At 42.7% G+C, this 18,135-nt stretch overlaps 1 protein-coding gene across 2 annotated transcripts in view; it reads right to left on the reverse strand.

Annotated features, from left to right (window-relative positions):
* Positions 1-17,255, reverse strand: part of SEC24D (SEC24 homolog D, COPII coat complex component) — a 100,782-nt gene extending 83,527 nt beyond the window's left edge. Inside the window, exons 1-3 of one of the 2 annotated variants that reach the window (XM_032762556.2) lie at positions 17,115-17,255; positions 13,022-13,215; positions 6,934-7,060 (exon numbers count right to left, since the gene is read on the reverse strand). In XM_032762556.2, the coding sequence (XP_032618447.1) occupies positions 6,934-7,060; positions 13,022-13,172 (278 nt within the window). In that variant the 5' untranslated portion in view covers positions 13,173-13,215; positions 17,115-17,255. The remainder of the gene's footprint in view (positions 1-6,933; positions 7,061-13,021; positions 13,216-17,114) is intronic. The other variant, XM_075066253.1, reaches the window with a different exon arrangement.
* Between the last annotated feature and the right edge of the window lie 880 nt (positions 17,256-18,135).

Below are 18,135 nucleotides of genomic sequence, written 5' to 3' on the forward strand. Positions count from 1 at the left end.
TTGCTCACTTTAATTTATTTGATTATAAATACTTGCACTGTAAAAACAAAAGACAATAGTATTTTTCTTCACTCAATGCGAATACTGTAGTGCAGATCTCTTTAGCGTGAAAGCTGAATTACAAATGTAGAATATGTACAAAAAATAACTGCATTAAAATAAAACAATGTGAAACTTTAGAGCCTGCAAGTCCACGCAGTCCACTTAGATAAGCTGTCTCCTATTGATTTACAATGTCACCTGAAAGTGAGAACAGGCACTGTTGTAGCTGGTGTCGAAATGATATTTATGTGCTAGATGTGCTTAAGATTCATGGGTCCCTTCATGCTACAACCACCATTCTAAGACACTTCTCACAGTGCATGATGGCTTGCTCGACAACATCCAAACCAGTGCATGTTCATTTCATCATCTGATCAGATGCACAATCAGAAGAGTTGATTTTCTTTGGTGGTTCGGGTTCTTAGTTTCTGCATCAGAAAACTTTAAGCTTCTGAAAGCATGCTTCCACACCTTGTCCTCTCAGATTTGACAGCACTTCAGATTTTTTAAACTTTGGGTTCAACGGCTGCAAGCATTTTAGAAAATCTCACATCTGTACCTTCTTTGAGTTTTGTCAAATCTGCTGTGAAAGTGTTATTAAAACAAACGTCTAGGTTCATCATTCAAACTGCCTATAACATGAACACATTGCAGATGCAAGGTAAACAGACACAGAAATACCAGCTATTCTCCTCCCCAAGGAGTTCGTTACAAATTTAATTAAAGCATTTTTTTTTTATTTTTTTTTTAACAAGCATCCCAGCAACATGAAGCCATGTCCTTTGGAATGGTGGCCGAAGCATGAAAGGGTGTACAAATGTTTAGCAGATCTGGCACATAAATACCATGCACTACCAGCTACAAAAGTGTCATGTGAACACCTGTTCTCACTTTCAGGTGACATTGTAAATAAGAAGTGGGTAGCATTATCTCCCGTAAATGTAAACAAGCTTGTTTATCTTAGCAATTGGCTGAACAAGAAGAAGGACTGAGTGGACTTGTAGGCTCTAAAGTTTTACATTATTTTGTTTTTGAGTGCAGTTATGTAAAAAAAAAAACAAAAACACCCTACCTTTGTAAGTTACACTTCCACGATAAAGAGATCGCACTACAGTACCTGTATGAGGTAAACTGAAAAATACTCTTTTGTTTATCATTTTTACAGTGCAAATATTTGTAATAAAAAATATAAAGTGAGCACTATTCACTTTGTATTCTGTGTTGTAATAGAAATCAATATATTTGAAAATACAGAAAAACATCCAAAAATATTAAATAAATTTCAATTGGTATACTATTGTTTAACAGTGGGATTAATCACAATACATTTTTTGAGTTAACTGCAGGGTGAATAAAACTCTGATTTTTTTTGATTTTTTTAAAAAAAATCTTTTTATTTAAATTGGATTTTTTTGATAAAATGCTTTTTGAGAAAAAAATTAAAACTATCTTTAGATAGGCTAAAATACTTTATAGCTCAAAGATATCACATCATGGAATAGGGATTATAAATTCTAATTCTATAATATGAGACAATATAGTCATGTAATGTTTAAGAAAAGTTTTGTAAATGAGTTCCACTAGATCATGGATTAGAGACCCAATTTTATAGGGCTCCAGGGGTATCTGTACAGATTATTTAGGTTAATCTTTCTATCTATTCAACAAGACTCAGTGCTCAGTCAGAGATGCTTAGTTTTGCAATTTTCAAACTGTGGATTTGTGTCTCCAGATAGAACACGCTTGTTAACAGAAAAAATGTTTTTAAATAAACAAACATATAGAGGTGAGAAATAACAGACCTCAACCCTATTGTCCCTCTGCACATTGTGTACACAGAAAGTGAATCCCTTACCTCTCTCTAAAAGTGCAAAGTTTCAAAAAGTTCAATGAATAGAAGATTGTTGGGGGTGGAATAGATCTGGACAAGGAGATGAAGTCTGAAGATAAATGTGAGAAGGGAGGAACAGGCAGAAGAAACAAAAGTGAAACTATTTGAGCAGAATATTCCAGAAGTCTTGAGGTCTTTCTGAGTGTAGCCTTCATGGACTTGAGATCTACCATACCACTCTCTCACTAGAAGGGAATACCTGTAATGGCAGCAGGCCATAAAAGAGACCCGGTTTGGGAATATTTTAATGAAGTTCCTCTACCTGTAAGGTAAGACAGGGATGTGTGCAAAATGCAAACCGTGTAACAAAGAAATGCAAGACCTGTTTGTCCGAATGAAACAACATAATGAGAAGTGTTCCTTCTCAGGAGGAAGCTGCATTGAAGATGATGAAAGGAACATTCTGAACATGCAGGATCTTCAAGTTAGAAACTTTTTTATTTCATACTTCTTCCTTAAAGACTGCCTGTCTTCCTTCTGGACTATTCTTGACTTCTCATGTTTGAGAAAAAAATATAGTTGTTACTCTATGGTACTATCACTTTAGATGCAGTTGTGATAAAAAATAAATAGCTGAAATAGGCAGATCTTCCTTTTACAATTTCACTTTTAAAGTAGTACTGAGTGTCGGTGAACGCAATGAGTAATACTAAATGAGCAGTATGGTAATAATACTGAATTGACTTATTTTGTTTAGGAGAATCCGTCCTCAACATACAAGATTCTGAAAACCATCCATCTTCAAGATTACCATCATTTTCTATAGTTTCAGAGTTATTGCCAATGATAGTGTTTCAGTCATATCATGTATGTCACATAGCCATAGTAAATAGCCACCTGTAGCAAAAAGAAAAAAAAAAATTTCCATCATCCAAAAACAGCTAAGTTTGTGATGAGAACCAGCAGATTACAAAAAGATATAATTGATGAAAAATTTCCTGGTTTGTTTATGCAGCAAACTATCCTTTCTGCATGACTGAGAACCCACACTTCATTAACATGGTTCAGCCATTAAGACCAGGATACAGTCCACCCAACAGAGCAGATGTTGCAGGCAAATTGCTGGAGAAAGTGTATGAAACAGAAATTGAGCAGTGTGCAAAAGGTCTAGAGGGTGAAATTGTTAACCTGAGTCTTGATGGGTGAAGCAATGTCCACAATGATCCTGTTGTATGTGCTTCTCTGATAACAGGAGAAGGGATTGTCTTCCTTACAGAAACAATTGATACATTCGGAAATACACACACAGCGGAATACTTACAAGAAGTAGAAGTAAAAGCTATAACAAACTGTGAAAAAAATTCAAATGTCTCCTACACAGCTTGGTCACAGACAATGCTGCAAATGTATCCAAGAAGAGAAGAAATTTAGAAGGAAGTCCCAAGCTAATAACTTGTGATTGCAGTGCTCATTTGATGCACCTCCTAGCCAAAGACTTCAGTGTTCCAGAAATAAAGGCTAATGTTGAAATGGCAAAATACTTCGTAACAACCACTTTGCAGCAGCTGCTCTGAAAAACAGGGAGGAACCAAGCTAACTCTCCCACAAGACATGTAATGGAATTGAGTAGTGGACTATTTTGAGCACTATATCAAGAACTGGCCTAATCTGATGACAGTTTGTGAACAAAATTATGAAAAAATAGATGGCACTGTCACAGCCAAAGTTCTGAACACTGGGCTTAAGAGAAATGTTGAATACATGCTGAATACCCTGAAGCCCATTTCTGTAGCCTTGAACAAAAAGCAGGGAAATGGCTGTTTTATTGCTGAATCTGTTGAATTTAGAAGGAACTGAGTGAGATCTTAAAAAGAGTAATATGCAATGGCAGAGTTAAATACAAGCAATAAAAAAACCAATGGGACAAGCACTATCTCCAGCTCATTTTCTTGCAAATATTGTCAATACTCGGGTACTGGGTCAAACCTTAACGGCTGAAGAAGAAAAGTTGGTTATGACGTGGACATTCAGCAATCATCCCTTCTTCATAATGCCAACTATAATACACTTCAGAGCTAAGGGTGAACCATTCAAGAAATATAATGTTTGCTGATTATGTTTTAAAGAAAAAAAGTCACACCAGTGAACTGATGGAGGTCACTTAGCACTTGATTCAGAGCAGGCCTGGACAATTCGTAGCGGGCAGGGCCATACTTACTCCAAAGAAAAGCAGCTGCAGGGTCCGAAACCTCCGCAGCCTTGCGATAACATACCCCCCCCAGGACACCCAAGCCCTGCAGAACAAACCTCCTTCCACCAGCCGCGCCCCACCCAAAACAGCTGTGGCCAAAAGGAAGGCTGGGAGTGGGGAGTGATACTTTATTTTAAATTCAGACCGGGGGCCCCAGCTGACAGAGGTGGTGGGAGCCCTCAGGTCACAATTCAAAGGGTCCCGGCCGCTCCGCACTGGGGAACCCGGCAGGCGCACCTAGGTTTTTGCAGCCCCAAGCAAAAAAAAAATTTGGCTGCCCCCTGTTCCAGCCCTGGCTCCCTGTACCCTCCTGCTGCCCCAATCCTGCTCTCCCCCACCGACCCCACACCCCCTGCACCCCAACGCTGGCTTTCCTTCTCCCCACACTGCCCTCTCCTCCACCCCCGCTGCTCTGCCCAGCCCTGGGCTCCCCTACCAGTGCCCCCCTACCAGTGCTCCTGCCGCCCAGCCTTGGGCACTGGTAACGCTGCCCAGGGCGGGTCAACTTCAGCAGCAACTTTGGATGTGCACAAAAAACAGACAGACTCATGGTTCCATGATCGGCTTACAGCAGCTGCACCTAAAGTGGAACAATTTTCATCTTGTGTGACTGGAGGGCCCTATATCTGGATATATTATAAGACTGTCCTCCAGTAAATTGAGAAAAAAGTGAAGGGCCTTTATTATTCTTTTGTTCCACTTTTTCTTTCTATGGGAATTGGCCATATTGCAATATCACTGTCCTTCCTTTAAACAAACAAAAAGGCAATGAGCTGTTTGAAAATAGCAATCCAGCTCCTAATAAAGCGATTTCTGTCAATTTTATCCTACTTCTTCTACAGCAAATTACAGCTGATCAGTATATTTGATCTGGGAAAATGACAGTACAGCTGCCTGACACTGCAGCTTAGCACGCCTGAATTTGAGGTCTCAAAATCCCGAAGGCAGGTGCTCTGGGGCGGGGGCTGTGGGCTCCGTGGGGGAAGTTCTGGCAGCAACGTGTCCTGGATGCTGCATGGACAACACTGCTTGGTCTGAGTGGCATGGTTAAGGGGGCTGGGGTTGGAGAAGGGGTAGGGGATTCTGGGGGGGAGGCAGTCCAAGCGACAGGGAGCAGGGGGCTTGGAATGGCGGCAAGCTTTCAGCGGGGCAGTCAGGGGACAGGCACAGTGATAGGCATGGGCAGTCCCAGGGTTTATCAGGGACAGACTAGGGGTGTGGCACTGGGGGAAAGTGGGGGCGGTCCTTGAGGGGCAATCAGGGGACAAGAACGCAGTGCATGTTAGAACTTAGGGGTGGGGTCTGGGGGGAGGTTAGGGCAGGATCCGCGAGAAGTACGAGGGACAAGGACCAGCAGTGTTAATAGGGGGTGGGGGGTCCTGGGGGGCACGTATGGGCAGGGGTCCAGGGAGGGGCAATCAGCGCGGCCGCGGGCCAGGATTCAAAGGCCTGGGCTGCACGCCAGCCCGCGGGAGCTGAAGCCCTTTAAATCCCAGCCGCGGCTGGCGTCTCTGGGGGCAGCCCAGAGCCCTTTGACTCTCCCGGTCGGCTGGGATTTAAAGGGCTCTTAGACTCCCATGGCTGCGGGCATCCAGACGCCCTCTGACTCCAGGCCACGGCTGGGATTTAAAGGACTCTGAGCCCCGCCAGGAGCACCCGTGGCAGGGGATTTAGAATCCCGCCAGGCCGCAAATGAGGCTCTGCGGGCCCATGTTGGCAGGCTGATTTCAGAGTGTAATTCACTTTTAACGATCAGTCGATTCTTCTGTCAGTGAAGAAAGAATATCTTCTCCTCTTGGACTATTGCAGAAATCGTTTAGGACGACCTGAAAAAAGCAGTAAAGCTTTGTTCTTTCTTTTCCAGATGTATGACACAACAGGAAAATGAAGGTGAAGATGACTGATGAGTGCAAAAGCCAAAATTTTACGCTTCTCATGTTGATCTGGCTGACATGCGTCATTTAATTATTTTTTTTTTAAATATTTCATTTAATTATTGAGTTAAAAACAATTTTAACCAAACAAACTATTTAAAAACTTGAACTGTTTAACTAATTCAAAAATTCATATACTTGTTTTGTTAAACATATTATGTTGCTGTTGAAGAAAACAATCCAGAATACATTAATGTTTGTTGTTTAGTTAATAACAAACTATTTCAAATGTTTGTCTGGTGATGTTCTCCTCCTAATACAGCTTGGCAAGAAAATCCTCCAAATATTAATGATTAACCTGTTGAACTGGAGATATTTATGAAGTCATTGGGAGGTGAACTATCTGCTTCAATTACCTTTGTTAAATGAAATAACCAAACAATCATTCATTTTCTGATATAACTGTAAAACTTATTTTGAAGTTTTCAAAATAAAATCATTGAAAAATGTATAGTGTGAACCTTCTCAAAATGAAACCTGCATCTATCTCTGAGTTGTGAAGAATATGTATTAAGGTTATTATAACCAATAAGAATGCACTTTTATGTAGAAATCCATGACTATATTGAGTCTTCCTGACTAGTGATTTAAATCAAATCCTCCCATGAGTTAACTGTGATTAATCAACAGCCCTAAAATTTACCTACTCCTTCTTGGATCCTTTCTCCTTTTTCCTATCCCCAGAAGACTGGCTGACCTTTTCAAAGCAACCTGTGACCCAGAATTTAGTTTCAATGCACTTAAAAGCTAAACCTGGAAACTGAACAGTCCCAAAGTTAGATGGATCAGAAATGGCTGAATACCTATGGATCAGCTACGAAAAAAATACATAAAGAAAAAGTTAGATCTGATCCATGCTATTTCTTGAAAATCACCTGTGTGGCTGATGTCCAGTTGAATGGGGGCCATTCTGGAGGTTTGTCTGGCTATACTGATGGGTGCCAGGAGGTGGAGATCCAGCAGGAGCAGAGGACCCAAAAGGCACAGTAGATTTCAACATACCTAAAATAAGTCACATTTAAATACGTTTATAATAGATATAAAAATGCATGAAACCCATTAAATGGGGACTTAAACACAACAATCAGGAGATGTATGAATTACGGTTTCAATATCAATAGCCAAAACTGGATGAATTCAGAGCCAGGCACAGAAATTAATTAAGAAATCTATCAACAATGCTCACCATTTATTACTTCCTTCTCACCTGTCTGTTCCCCATACTCCATTTTGTTTTTGTTCTCCTGTGGCCTCCCTGGCTGTTAAGTTGTTTAGCAGGAGGGCCCCTTAAAGTTGTTTACCAAGAGCCATTGCCCTTTTCAAAGGGATGGCCAATTGTGCTAAGTGGGACCACTGCCCTGTTCAAAGGGTTAGTCCTGTTATCACCTTGTTAAACCTGGGCTCGGTGTAGGGTGGACAATGTCCAGTTGCAAGGCCTATTGTGTTTTTAAGGTCCTGGGCATGAGTCATAGGCCTCATGTGCTTCTGAGTCACCTATTGCACAGGACTCTGCCTAGACATGTCTCTGTGCTCACCTGCTTTTTTTTTTTCTTTCCCCTGCCTCTGAGCCAATCAAAAGTACTGGTGGGAAACTGCCTAAGTTTGCCCTTAAAACCAGACATTTTCTGATCAGACCTCAGAAAGGTTCCTGCATTGCTGCCTGGTCTGATCAGCCAGGGGTTCTGGGGGGTCCTTTCTCCGCTCTCGTTTTATTTTTGAGCGTACCCCCGTTTTTTGAACCCCCCCCCCACGAAGAACGAATTGCTGCCTGAGAGATCTCCTGATTATTGAGACTGTACCTAGCCTTCTGATGTTCTTGCTGCTTTTACCTCTGCTGCTTCCTTTGGGGCTGGTAAGAATCCCTCTGTGAAATTCTGTGAAATTCTCTATACTTTTATTTTATTATCTTAGCTGCTCTCTCTCTTTCCCCAGCACCCAGACTTAACCAGCACCCAGCATAGCTGTGGTTAAGTTAGGTTTAGAGAATTGTTTGTATTGTGTTCTGTAAGTTAGGTTTAAGAAATTGTTGCATTGTGTTCTGTTACTTGCTAATTTGTGTAGTCTTGGTTAAGTTAGGTCATAGATAAGATTTTGCTGTGTTCTGTATAGTTGTGGTTAAGTCTGTCTTCCTGCTGCCCACCCCCCCGAGCTCTCCAGTCACCCCATACCCCTCAGTCTCTCTGCTGTTTAAACCTGCAGCCTGCCTGCCCTCTGTCTCCTGAAGTTTAAATCTCCCTCTGCTCTCTGCTGTTTAAAGTTGCAGACTGCCTGATTTCTCTGCTCTTTAAACTTGCAGCCTGCCTGCTCTCTGTCTCCTGAAGCTCTCTCTCTCTCTCTCCTTTTTAATCCCTTCCTCCACACTCTCCTATTACCCCCAAACCTCAATTGTATTACTGAAGTCTAGCATAAAACCCCATTGGTTACCCTTTTTCTCTCTAACACACCTCACATTTTACATTTATACCACTGTGACACATTTTTACCTAGAGTTGGTTACTTACCACATTTTCCCATAACTGTTAGTTGGCTATATGCTGCTGTGACACACCTTTTATATAGAAATTGTTAGCTACTTGTTACATTTATACTTCAGTGTTAATTGGTTACCAACTGTATTGTACCCCACTGTATTGTACCCCACTATTGAAACCCCCTATACTATTTGCTAAAAGAAACCCCTCCCCAATTGTCTACCTTAACAAACCCCATACCCCTCATTATTGAATTTTCCCTGTTTTTTTTGTATTTTCTTAATAAAGTTTATTTTGCACCCCACCTGTGTGGTAATTGCTCCCCAAGATCCCATATACCTGCTGGCAGGGACATCACCTTCCTCCCTTTTTCAACATTTCCCATTCCTTTGTTGCTTTCAAGGATGCTAGTTTATGTACACTAACAAGCACAGATGATAAACAGCGACCCAGGCCTCAGCTAGGCTATGGTGATGACCTTACATTTTAAACTTTATAAAGGGGTAAATCCAGAAATTTGACAGGAACAATAATATAAATAAAATAATAATAATATATAAATAATGTAAGGTAACATCAAATACTTGCTTAGGAAAATAAACTAAGTTACCATGACAATAAACAGTTTTTTCAACAATACATTGTGTCACCCCAAGGGGGAAATCAACAACTCATCACCCTGTCTTTAAAGTCTAGTTTCGGAGGATCACCCCCACTTCCCAAACTGTACCCCCATCAAAGTCCCAATGATCAGCCTCACCGGGCATACCATCTATGTCCCTTGCAGTCAAGCTCCTTGCATGCTGCCCTTCAAGGTTCAGCTTCCTCTAATGCAGCTAGCTCAGCAAATCCCCTTTTCACATTAGTGATGCTTCTTTTCACCTCCTTCTTCTAAATACCTCCTCTCCAGCAGATCCCAAGCCCCCTCACTCATGCTGCCCTCTCATTGGCCGTCTCTCCTCAGGACCGCACTCTATGTTGCTGAATCTCACATTACCCCTCTTGGCTGGCAGCAGGTGCTTGTCCCAAAGTTAGTACAAAGGAAAAATGTGGAGAAGAGAAGGAGAAACAGAAGGAAACAGATTGTGTAGGAAAGAAAAAAAAACAGAGTAGGAAGGTGAAAAGGATCCTGAAGTGAGAAAGGCAGGGAAGGGACAGATGAGAACAAAAATTAAGAGCTAGGAAAGAAAGCCTCCGAACTAGTGCAGGAAATACCTGTGCACTTTTATACTGAAAGCTTATTTCGGAATTCCTAGCCTCCTCATTAAGCTTTTTAGTAAGAAGAAACACTGATGGTTAAGTTTTCCTCAGTAAGACAGTGCTTTTCAGAAAACTGAAGCAGCTTGACAACACAGGCTTATCCTAAGAATGCCAGCTCACCTACATCCAGTATCCTTTCAGTACGAGTGTTTCTTAAACACTGAGAAATCCACACTGCTGATCAACTGTTCAGAGATTACAAGTTATAAAGAAAAATAATGTAACATGTTCCAATCAGTGTTTCTTGGATTATTTTTCTGTTAGGTTAACTTTCCTTGAAGTTTGGATGGCCACCAACTTTGGTACTCTCCTTTCTGAATATTCCAAATAAAAAACCTTCTCATTTCTAGTGGTTCTTCTATTTCATTTGGCCAAACTTGGTCTTGGTATAAAGGTTGCATTGCATTTGATAAAGAGTCTTGGCTCCTCATTCTAGACTGAATTTGTTCCGGTCACTCATTTCATGAGAACAAGAAAAGTAGACAGGCTATTCAACAAACTTCATACACAATCTTGTGCAATATGAAGAAATCAGCCTTCTACTTAGCTGTTGATCCTGCTTAATATCTGAAAAATGTAAATCCTAATCTAAGTTTTTATCTTCTTATAACCCTCTCTTATCTACCTTCTATAAATGACTTAAAGAACAGCTCAAACACCTTTTCTATTTTAATATGTGCTCTCCCTGCCCTCTGATGTTCTGATCCCCAGGGATCTGTACTAGGCCCAGTCCTATTTAACATATTCATAAATGATCTGGAAAAAGGGGTAAACAGGGTGACAAAATTTGCAGAGGATACACAACTATTCAAGATAGTTATGTCCCAAGCCAACTGCAAAGAGCTACAAAAAGGATCTCATAAAACTGGGTGACTGGGCAACAAAATGGCAGATGAAATTTATGCAATAATGCAAAGTAATGCACACTGAAAAACATAATCCTAACTATGCATACACAATGACGAGATCAAAATTTGCTGTTACCACTCAAGAAAGATCTTGGAGTCATTGTGGATAGTTCTCTGAAAACATCCACTCACAGTGCAGCAGCAGTCAAAAAAGCAAACAGAATGTTGGGAATCATCAAGAAAGGAATAGATAAGACAGAAAATATCATATTGCCTCTGTATAAATTCATGGTACACCCACAACTTGAATATTGCATGCAGATGTGATCGTCCCATCTCAAAAAAGATATACTGGAATTGGAAAAGCTTCAGAAAAGGACAACAAAAACCATTAGGGGTATAGAACAGCTTCCGTATGAGGAGAGAGAAATAAGATCGGGACTTTTCAGCTTGGAAAAGAGGTGACTAAGGAAGGATATGACTGAGGTCTATAAAATCATGAGTGGTATAGAGAAAGTCGGTAAGGAATTATTATTTACTCCTTTTCATAATACAAGAACAAGGGGCCACCAAATGAAATTAACAGGTAGCAGCATAGGCAGCAACTTTACCCGGTGCCGGTGGGTGCTCACACCTCCCGCCCCAGGCTCCGCCCTGACTCCACCCTTTCCCTTCCCCTGCCCTGCCCCCATTCCAACACCTTCCACAAAGGCCTTGCCCTGGCCCCGCCCCCTCGCTGTCCCTATTGGACCCCTTCCCCAAATCCTCGCCTCAGCCCCGCCCCTTCCCTGAGCGCTGTGTATCCCCTCCTCCCCCCTCCCTCCCAGCCGCATGAAACAACTGTTTCGCAGCGCAAGCGCTGGGAGCTACAGGGAAAAAAGCAGGCACGCAGCATGCTCAGGGGAGGAGGCGGAGCGTAGGTAGAGGTGAGCTCGGCAGGAGGGCAGTGAGCTGCCAGTGGGTGCTGAGCACCCACCAATTTTTCCCTACCCCAATTTTTCCAGCCCCGGAGCATGGAGTCAGCGCCTATGGGTAGCAAGTTTAAAACAAACACAAGAAAGTATTTTTTTCATGCAACACACTGCCAACCTTTGGAACTCCTTGCCAGAAGGTGTCGTGAAGGCCAATACTATAACAGGGTTCAAAAGGGAACTAGATAGATTCATGGAAGATAAGTCCATCAATGGCTATTAGCCAGGATAGGCAGGAATGGTGTCCCAGCCTCTGTTTGCCAAAAGCTGGGATTGGGTGACAGGGGATGGATCACTTGATGATAACCTGTGGGTTCATTGCCTTTGGGGCACCTGTCATTGGCCACTGTCGGGAGACAAGATACTGGTCCTGATGGACCTTTGGTCTGACCTAGTATGGCCATTCTTATGTTGGCCGAAACTTGTACGTCATTTCCCTTTGCCGACTCAGTAACCTGCCCATCAATGTTGTTAAGTTTTCCTCCCCCACTTTTTAAGCCTTACTCTTTGGTTAAAGGCTACTGCTCTGATGTTTCTCTCCAATATATACTCCTTTAACTTCATTGAAATTACACCTGATTTACACAGGACAGTGAGTTGAGAATCAGGTCTTATACAGATTGCCATTATAAATGTTTTGTCATTTTCTTGCATCAACCCTATGTAAGTTCAATCACATACTCTACTTTCTAAAAAAATCTGGAGTCCCAGTTTGGCAATCTTTTTTTGAGTTTTGTATCCTGACATATGTGTACTTACAAATACTGACTGCAGCTGTATGTTTGTCAATTACCATGTATTAATCAGCAGACACATCATACTGAGATATAATGAGCAACTTTCCACCCAGCCTATAAAAACTAGCCAGGTTATTCTCCCTATTAGAATCCAATTGGCTCATATATGATCAGATGGCTGGCCTATGTTTTCCTCTATTTAACCAACCCCGCCACAGACAAAACAATCTCAATGAGTACAATACTGAGTAAAGTACCAACTGGATGTTCACAGTCCAGATCCCGGTTAGGATCTCATTAATCTTTTTAATCAATTATTGGTCCTACAGCAGAAAACAGCTCATTTCTGAAGTGACCACCTCTCACCAAAGAGGTTAGCTTAGAACATACTTCTCTGTTTTCAGAAAAGGTTTTTAACTCTTTCCTTCTCTCTGCATATATTAGGCATTTTTTATCACTGTGGTATCCAAACACAAGTACTACTTACTGTTCCCTGCAAAGCAAAATTAACATGTCGGGTGAGTATACATGAAAAGCCTCTTTGCTGATCTGCATATTGTCTTACCATTTGCACTAGATCAGGACGGAGCATTTTGGACTGGTGTAAATGATTACATGAGATACAAGACAATTAAAAATCCGGCTCTGAGCATACGGTACACTAGTACTGCCTTACCTGACTGAGGTGCCGAGTATGATCGGGTTGAGTCACCATAATGCCCATAAAGAGGTGAAGAAGTAGGTGGTCCAAAGCCTGTAGAAAATCCCCCAATACCCGGCTGGGATTGGGAATATGGAGGTGTTGCAACATAACCTTGTTGGCTCATTCCGTTACTATTCTCATTCCAAATGGGAGTCTCCCTTACAAGTCTGTAAAGGAAAGATTTCCATCAACTCTTACTCCATAGCATCCTACGAGACTCACATTTTTGTTACTAAAAGGGATGCAATGAAACCTTAAGGCAACACAGACTGGGAGTCAAGCAGAGCACAATTTTGTTCCCGTCTCTTTCATGGCCTTACTGTGTGAATTTGAACAAATCATTTAATTTATCTGGACATAGTCACTCCACCCCAGGGGAAAAGATTACAGAGTTGGGGTTTGGTTTTTTGGGGGGTGATCTCTGTGGAAGAAAATTCCTTATACTCTTCTATTAGGAGGGGGAGAGAATGGGCTGCATTTGCCCCAAAAGAATAGACTGTGGGTCCGCTCCCCAAACACCTCAGATCCCACAGAATACAGAGGAAGTTCAGGAAAAGCAGAATCAGGATGGGGCAGGACCACTCCAGCAACTACTTGTCCTACCCCAATATATCCCTTGCATCAGGGTGTCTGCAGAAGAGGAGAGAGGCATAGAGCTGACTGTGCAGTGAGCCTCATAAACCGGGCATATTCCCAGTAGTGAGGGAGGATTCAAGGTCCTTTCATGCTGGTTTAGCTGGAGCAAAGGGCCTACAGTGCACGAATGAATTCATCTCTATAACTGCAAACCCAGAATGTCTCACCCATCTGCATTAGCACTACAGCTCAGGCATTGGCCCCCTTTCAGATTTAAGCAGAACAAAAAGTTATTCGCTTTCTTTGTCCTAGCCATTTTTATTACTCCAAGAGAAGCCGGCAAGTATGTCAAATACCAGTTACTTCAGTTATCAATACTTCCTTAACCCCATTGCTCAGCCTGACTCCCTGCTACCCAGCTCTGTTCCTTACAGACCTCCCCAACTCTGGTCACGGGGAGGGCAGGCTGGACAATGGGGCATGGGAGGCTCAATAAACACAACAGGGTACAGGAGACCTGCTTCCTAACCAACCTCGGGTTGATATTCAGAGCCAGGCAGGCTCCCTCCAGTTAGCCTTTCAAGATCCCAGCCAGCCAACCAGCTAGCTAGCTACCTAACCCCTGCTTTCCTTTATCTTTCTGCTTTTTACTCTGACAGACCCAATCTTCTCTTCCATTGATCGCCCAGACAAACTTGCTCATCATCATCAGAACACGGATCCTCCTAGCAAATGCATAAAAGTGTTTCAAAGACAAGAAGTTGCTACCCCGTTCCCAGGGGATAGCCCACAGGGCAACTTCAGCTGCCAATCTCCCCTTCTTCTGCCCCTATTGTTTTATCAGCATTTGATTTAAAGAGAAACAAAAAACAACACCCACATGTGACTTTAGACCTCTGATGCCAGGAATTTCATTTCATTGTGTTTGAAAGCTGGATCTCACCTGTAATAACACTGTGGGCGTTTGTTTGTTATAGGAAGGTCTTGTTTACAAGTGTACTTACCAGTGCTTTTCCCTGGGTAGGGCTAAAAATTAAGACGAATATTGTAAACTCTGAAGCATAGTGCATTGAGCTAGACTACCACATTTCATAACACTACTTTGCATTTACATAGCACCTTTCATTAGGGGATGTGAAAATGTTTTACTGATATTAAAATTGTTTACTTACCCAGTCCTGTTAGGTAATTATCATTATCCCCTTTTTACAGAGAGAAGAAACCAAACCAGAGAGAGTAAGCTCAAAATTTGAAAAAATAAAATCCACTGATTTTTGGTAACCAACATGAGACTGATTGTTCAGAGATACTGAGCATCCAAAACTCCAAATGAAGTCAAGAAGAGCTGAGAGTACTCAGCACCCAAGGGGCCTTAAGTTGTGCGCACACACACACACACACAAAAAATAAGACACCCCAAATAAATAGGCACTCCTGGAAAATTTTGCCTAAGCATCCTTCCCAGGTTAGACAGGAAATTAGTGGCTAAGCCAGGAACAAGTCCCAGATCTCCTTACACTCAGTCCCGTGGTGAAAGCTCACCATTTTCCTATGCACAAGATTCCCCAATTGTTTAAGATATTTTTTGTTGAATGTTCAGCAGTTCCAAACAGATAAGATGACAGGGCTATCATTTGTTCCTTAGCTACTAACGTAAAGCTTGAAAAAAGAGAGAAAGCCTAGAGAGTGCTTTGTTGCCAGCAGTACTTTTTTTTTTCCCCAGCAGAGAGAGACGTGGCAACATGAGCTTTGGTCACTCTAGAATAGATTTACCTAACAGTCAGCACTAACTCCTAGTATGTAGGAAGAGAGAAATGTTCTCTCTAAGAAAGTTTCAGCAGCCAACATCTTTCTTAGCCCTGACAGAATCTAAGGGAAACAACTTCCTCCACTACTTAATCACAAAAACAAAACAAAACACAACAACCAAAAACCAAAAAAAAAAAATATTTGCCAAGTCAAACTTCCCACACATTAAAAAAAAACAAAGAGAGCCTGTGCAAGAAGGAGAGGGACTCTCAAACGTAAACGTAATGTCAACTTACCGATTTGACTCATTTCATACTGTATTGCATATGTATCATAAAGAACCCCCTCGTACACATATACATATATACAGAACATACAGTGAAACCTGCTCCAAAACACTACCCAAGATACCAGCATAAAATGATCCACTAGTTAAGGCTGGACTTTAAATTTGAGATGTACAAAACTGCACAGGAAACTACACAGAAAATTTTAAGCTCGCCTCTGAAACCAGGGACTTCTCTTGCATGTGGTGTCCTTTTCACAAGTTTCTCTATTGATATGCCTACATATAAATATAAATAGAAAAAAGTTTTATCTTCTCTGTTCTCTTATTATGTCTTTCCCCAAACCCTCCCTAACACTTCACTAATTCAAATGACTTTAGTAGTCAGCTAAGTTGCAATCCTGCAGCTGTGTCCATCCAGGATAATTGCTGTGCCCAGAGTTCCACTGAAATCAATGTGGCTCTGGAAAAGCACATAGGCCCATCCACACAGGTGCTGCTATAAGATCACGGATTTATAACTATAATATAAAAACACCTTCACCCCAATGCAAGGGAGTTGGTTGTTATTTTTATTATTTAAGTGCTAGTGTGTCGGGTGTTGTACAGTACATTGAGGGAGGCAGGCTCCCTGCCCCTAGCACCTTACAAACTTAGACAATTAGTACAATTTTGGTATACTACACACTAGAAAGACAGACAACAGTCCAAGCTGAAAGCAGTGAAGACTGTGTGTATATTTTACTGTACTGTGAACCCCCTCCTTAATAATGCTGTGTATGAGGGACATTCCTCCACTGGTACCCCACCTGGGTTACTCATGTAGGATATACATTTTCACCTGGGCTCCCCCCCAGTTCTGTGCACGTAGGGTGCATGCTCCTGATCATACTGTTACCTAGTATATGGGATACACCCCATCCCATTGCTCTCCAATGCTGGATGCATTCCCCTCACCCTGGCATGTGTGTATAATGTACTCCACTCTGCTGCTCCTCAGTACTGTGCAAACAGGATGCAAGTCCCTCACAATACTTCAACTCTGTGTTTTGAGCAAACCCCAATACTGTATATATATGACGCACTCTTCCCCCAGGTCTCCAGTTCTGTATATGCATCCCCATGTATTCCCAATGCTATGTATATAGATAGCATCCACTCCTTCCCCAAGTTTCCAGTGCTGCTCATATAAGACGCACCCCATATTGTACTCCAAGTTATGTGTATATAGGCTGCACCACCAGGTCCCGACTGGTGTGTATTCAGGGTGCACCCTCATGTCGCACCCCCCAAGCTGTACACGTAGGATGTGCACCATCCTGCAAGCCCCCCCGAATGCTGTGTATATAGGACGCAGCCCCTGCTGCACCCTAACAGACAGTCTACAGGATGCACCCACTTGCTGTGTGCATATAACACACCCTGCTCCCCACGACTGCCCCAGGTTTCCATTACCTGTGCACCGTGTGCAGCCCCCCTCCCCCGTGTCTCTGTGGCTCGCACGCTCGGGCCGGTCGCACAGCAGCTGTCCCCGGCACGAAGCTCCCGGCTCCTCTCCGCTCGCGGCCGCCCAGTGAACTGCCACGTCTAACAGCGCGCGCCGGCAGCAGCCGCGGGCACGCGCCACCGCACACAGCTCAGCTCGAACCATGCTCCCTTCCTCAGGCGCATGCCCGAGAGAGGAGGCCGAGCAGGCGCAGTGACAACTTTGAAGCCGCCGCCCTCACCTGCCTGCAGAGCAGGGTGAGAACTGGAGAAGGAAGGGCAGAGGAGCCGCAGTGGGCTGGGGTGCGGACAGTGGTGCAGCAGGGGGGGCTGCCTTGTGCTTTCCCTGCAGTGGAGCAGTGCAGCTGTCAGGAGCGGAAAAGGGATGAATATTAACTCAGAGAAAGAGGTAGAAAGCGGCAGAGTCATGCTAGTTGGTGTTTCTTGAAAGCTCCAGCTCCTGGAGTCCTGAGACACTCCGCTTATGCTTAAAGAGGATGTTACTGAGTCTGGCTGGGGGTGGTGGAGGGGAGCTGGACAACATGACCCGCAGCTGGCTCAAAACCCGAAGGCATATAGAAGGACTCTTGTTTTTTAAAAGCTCATTTTAAAACCAACCTTGTAATTTTTTGAGGTTTTGGTCAAGATTTTAGAACACTTGGGGATGGCAATATTGTGAGAGACACTTTAACATTTGGGAGACATAGTTCCTGATCCTGCAGAAAGCACAGCAATGACAGGCTACATGTGGGCAGAGAGGTGCAGTTTGCTTGCTAGGAGTAGGGTTGTGCAATCAGTGGGTGATGTTAGAAAATCAACTGAATGTGAGATCCCAGGGTGGTGTTGTCACTAAGAGAGCAAATGTGATTCTTGGGAGTATAAGTAAGGAAACGGCAATAGCAAGTAAGGGTAGGGAGGTGATATTATCACTGGTGAAACCATGAGTGAAATACTATATCCAGTGCTGGTATCAACAAGAGGTTGAAAAATA

This window comes from Chelonoidis abingdonii, chromosome 5 (genome assembly GCF_003597395.2).
Source record: "Chelonoidis abingdonii isolate Lonesome George chromosome 5, CheloAbing_2.0, whole genome shotgun sequence".
Classification (NCBI taxonomy): Eukaryota; Metazoa; Chordata; order Testudines; family Testudinidae; genus Chelonoidis; species Chelonoidis abingdonii.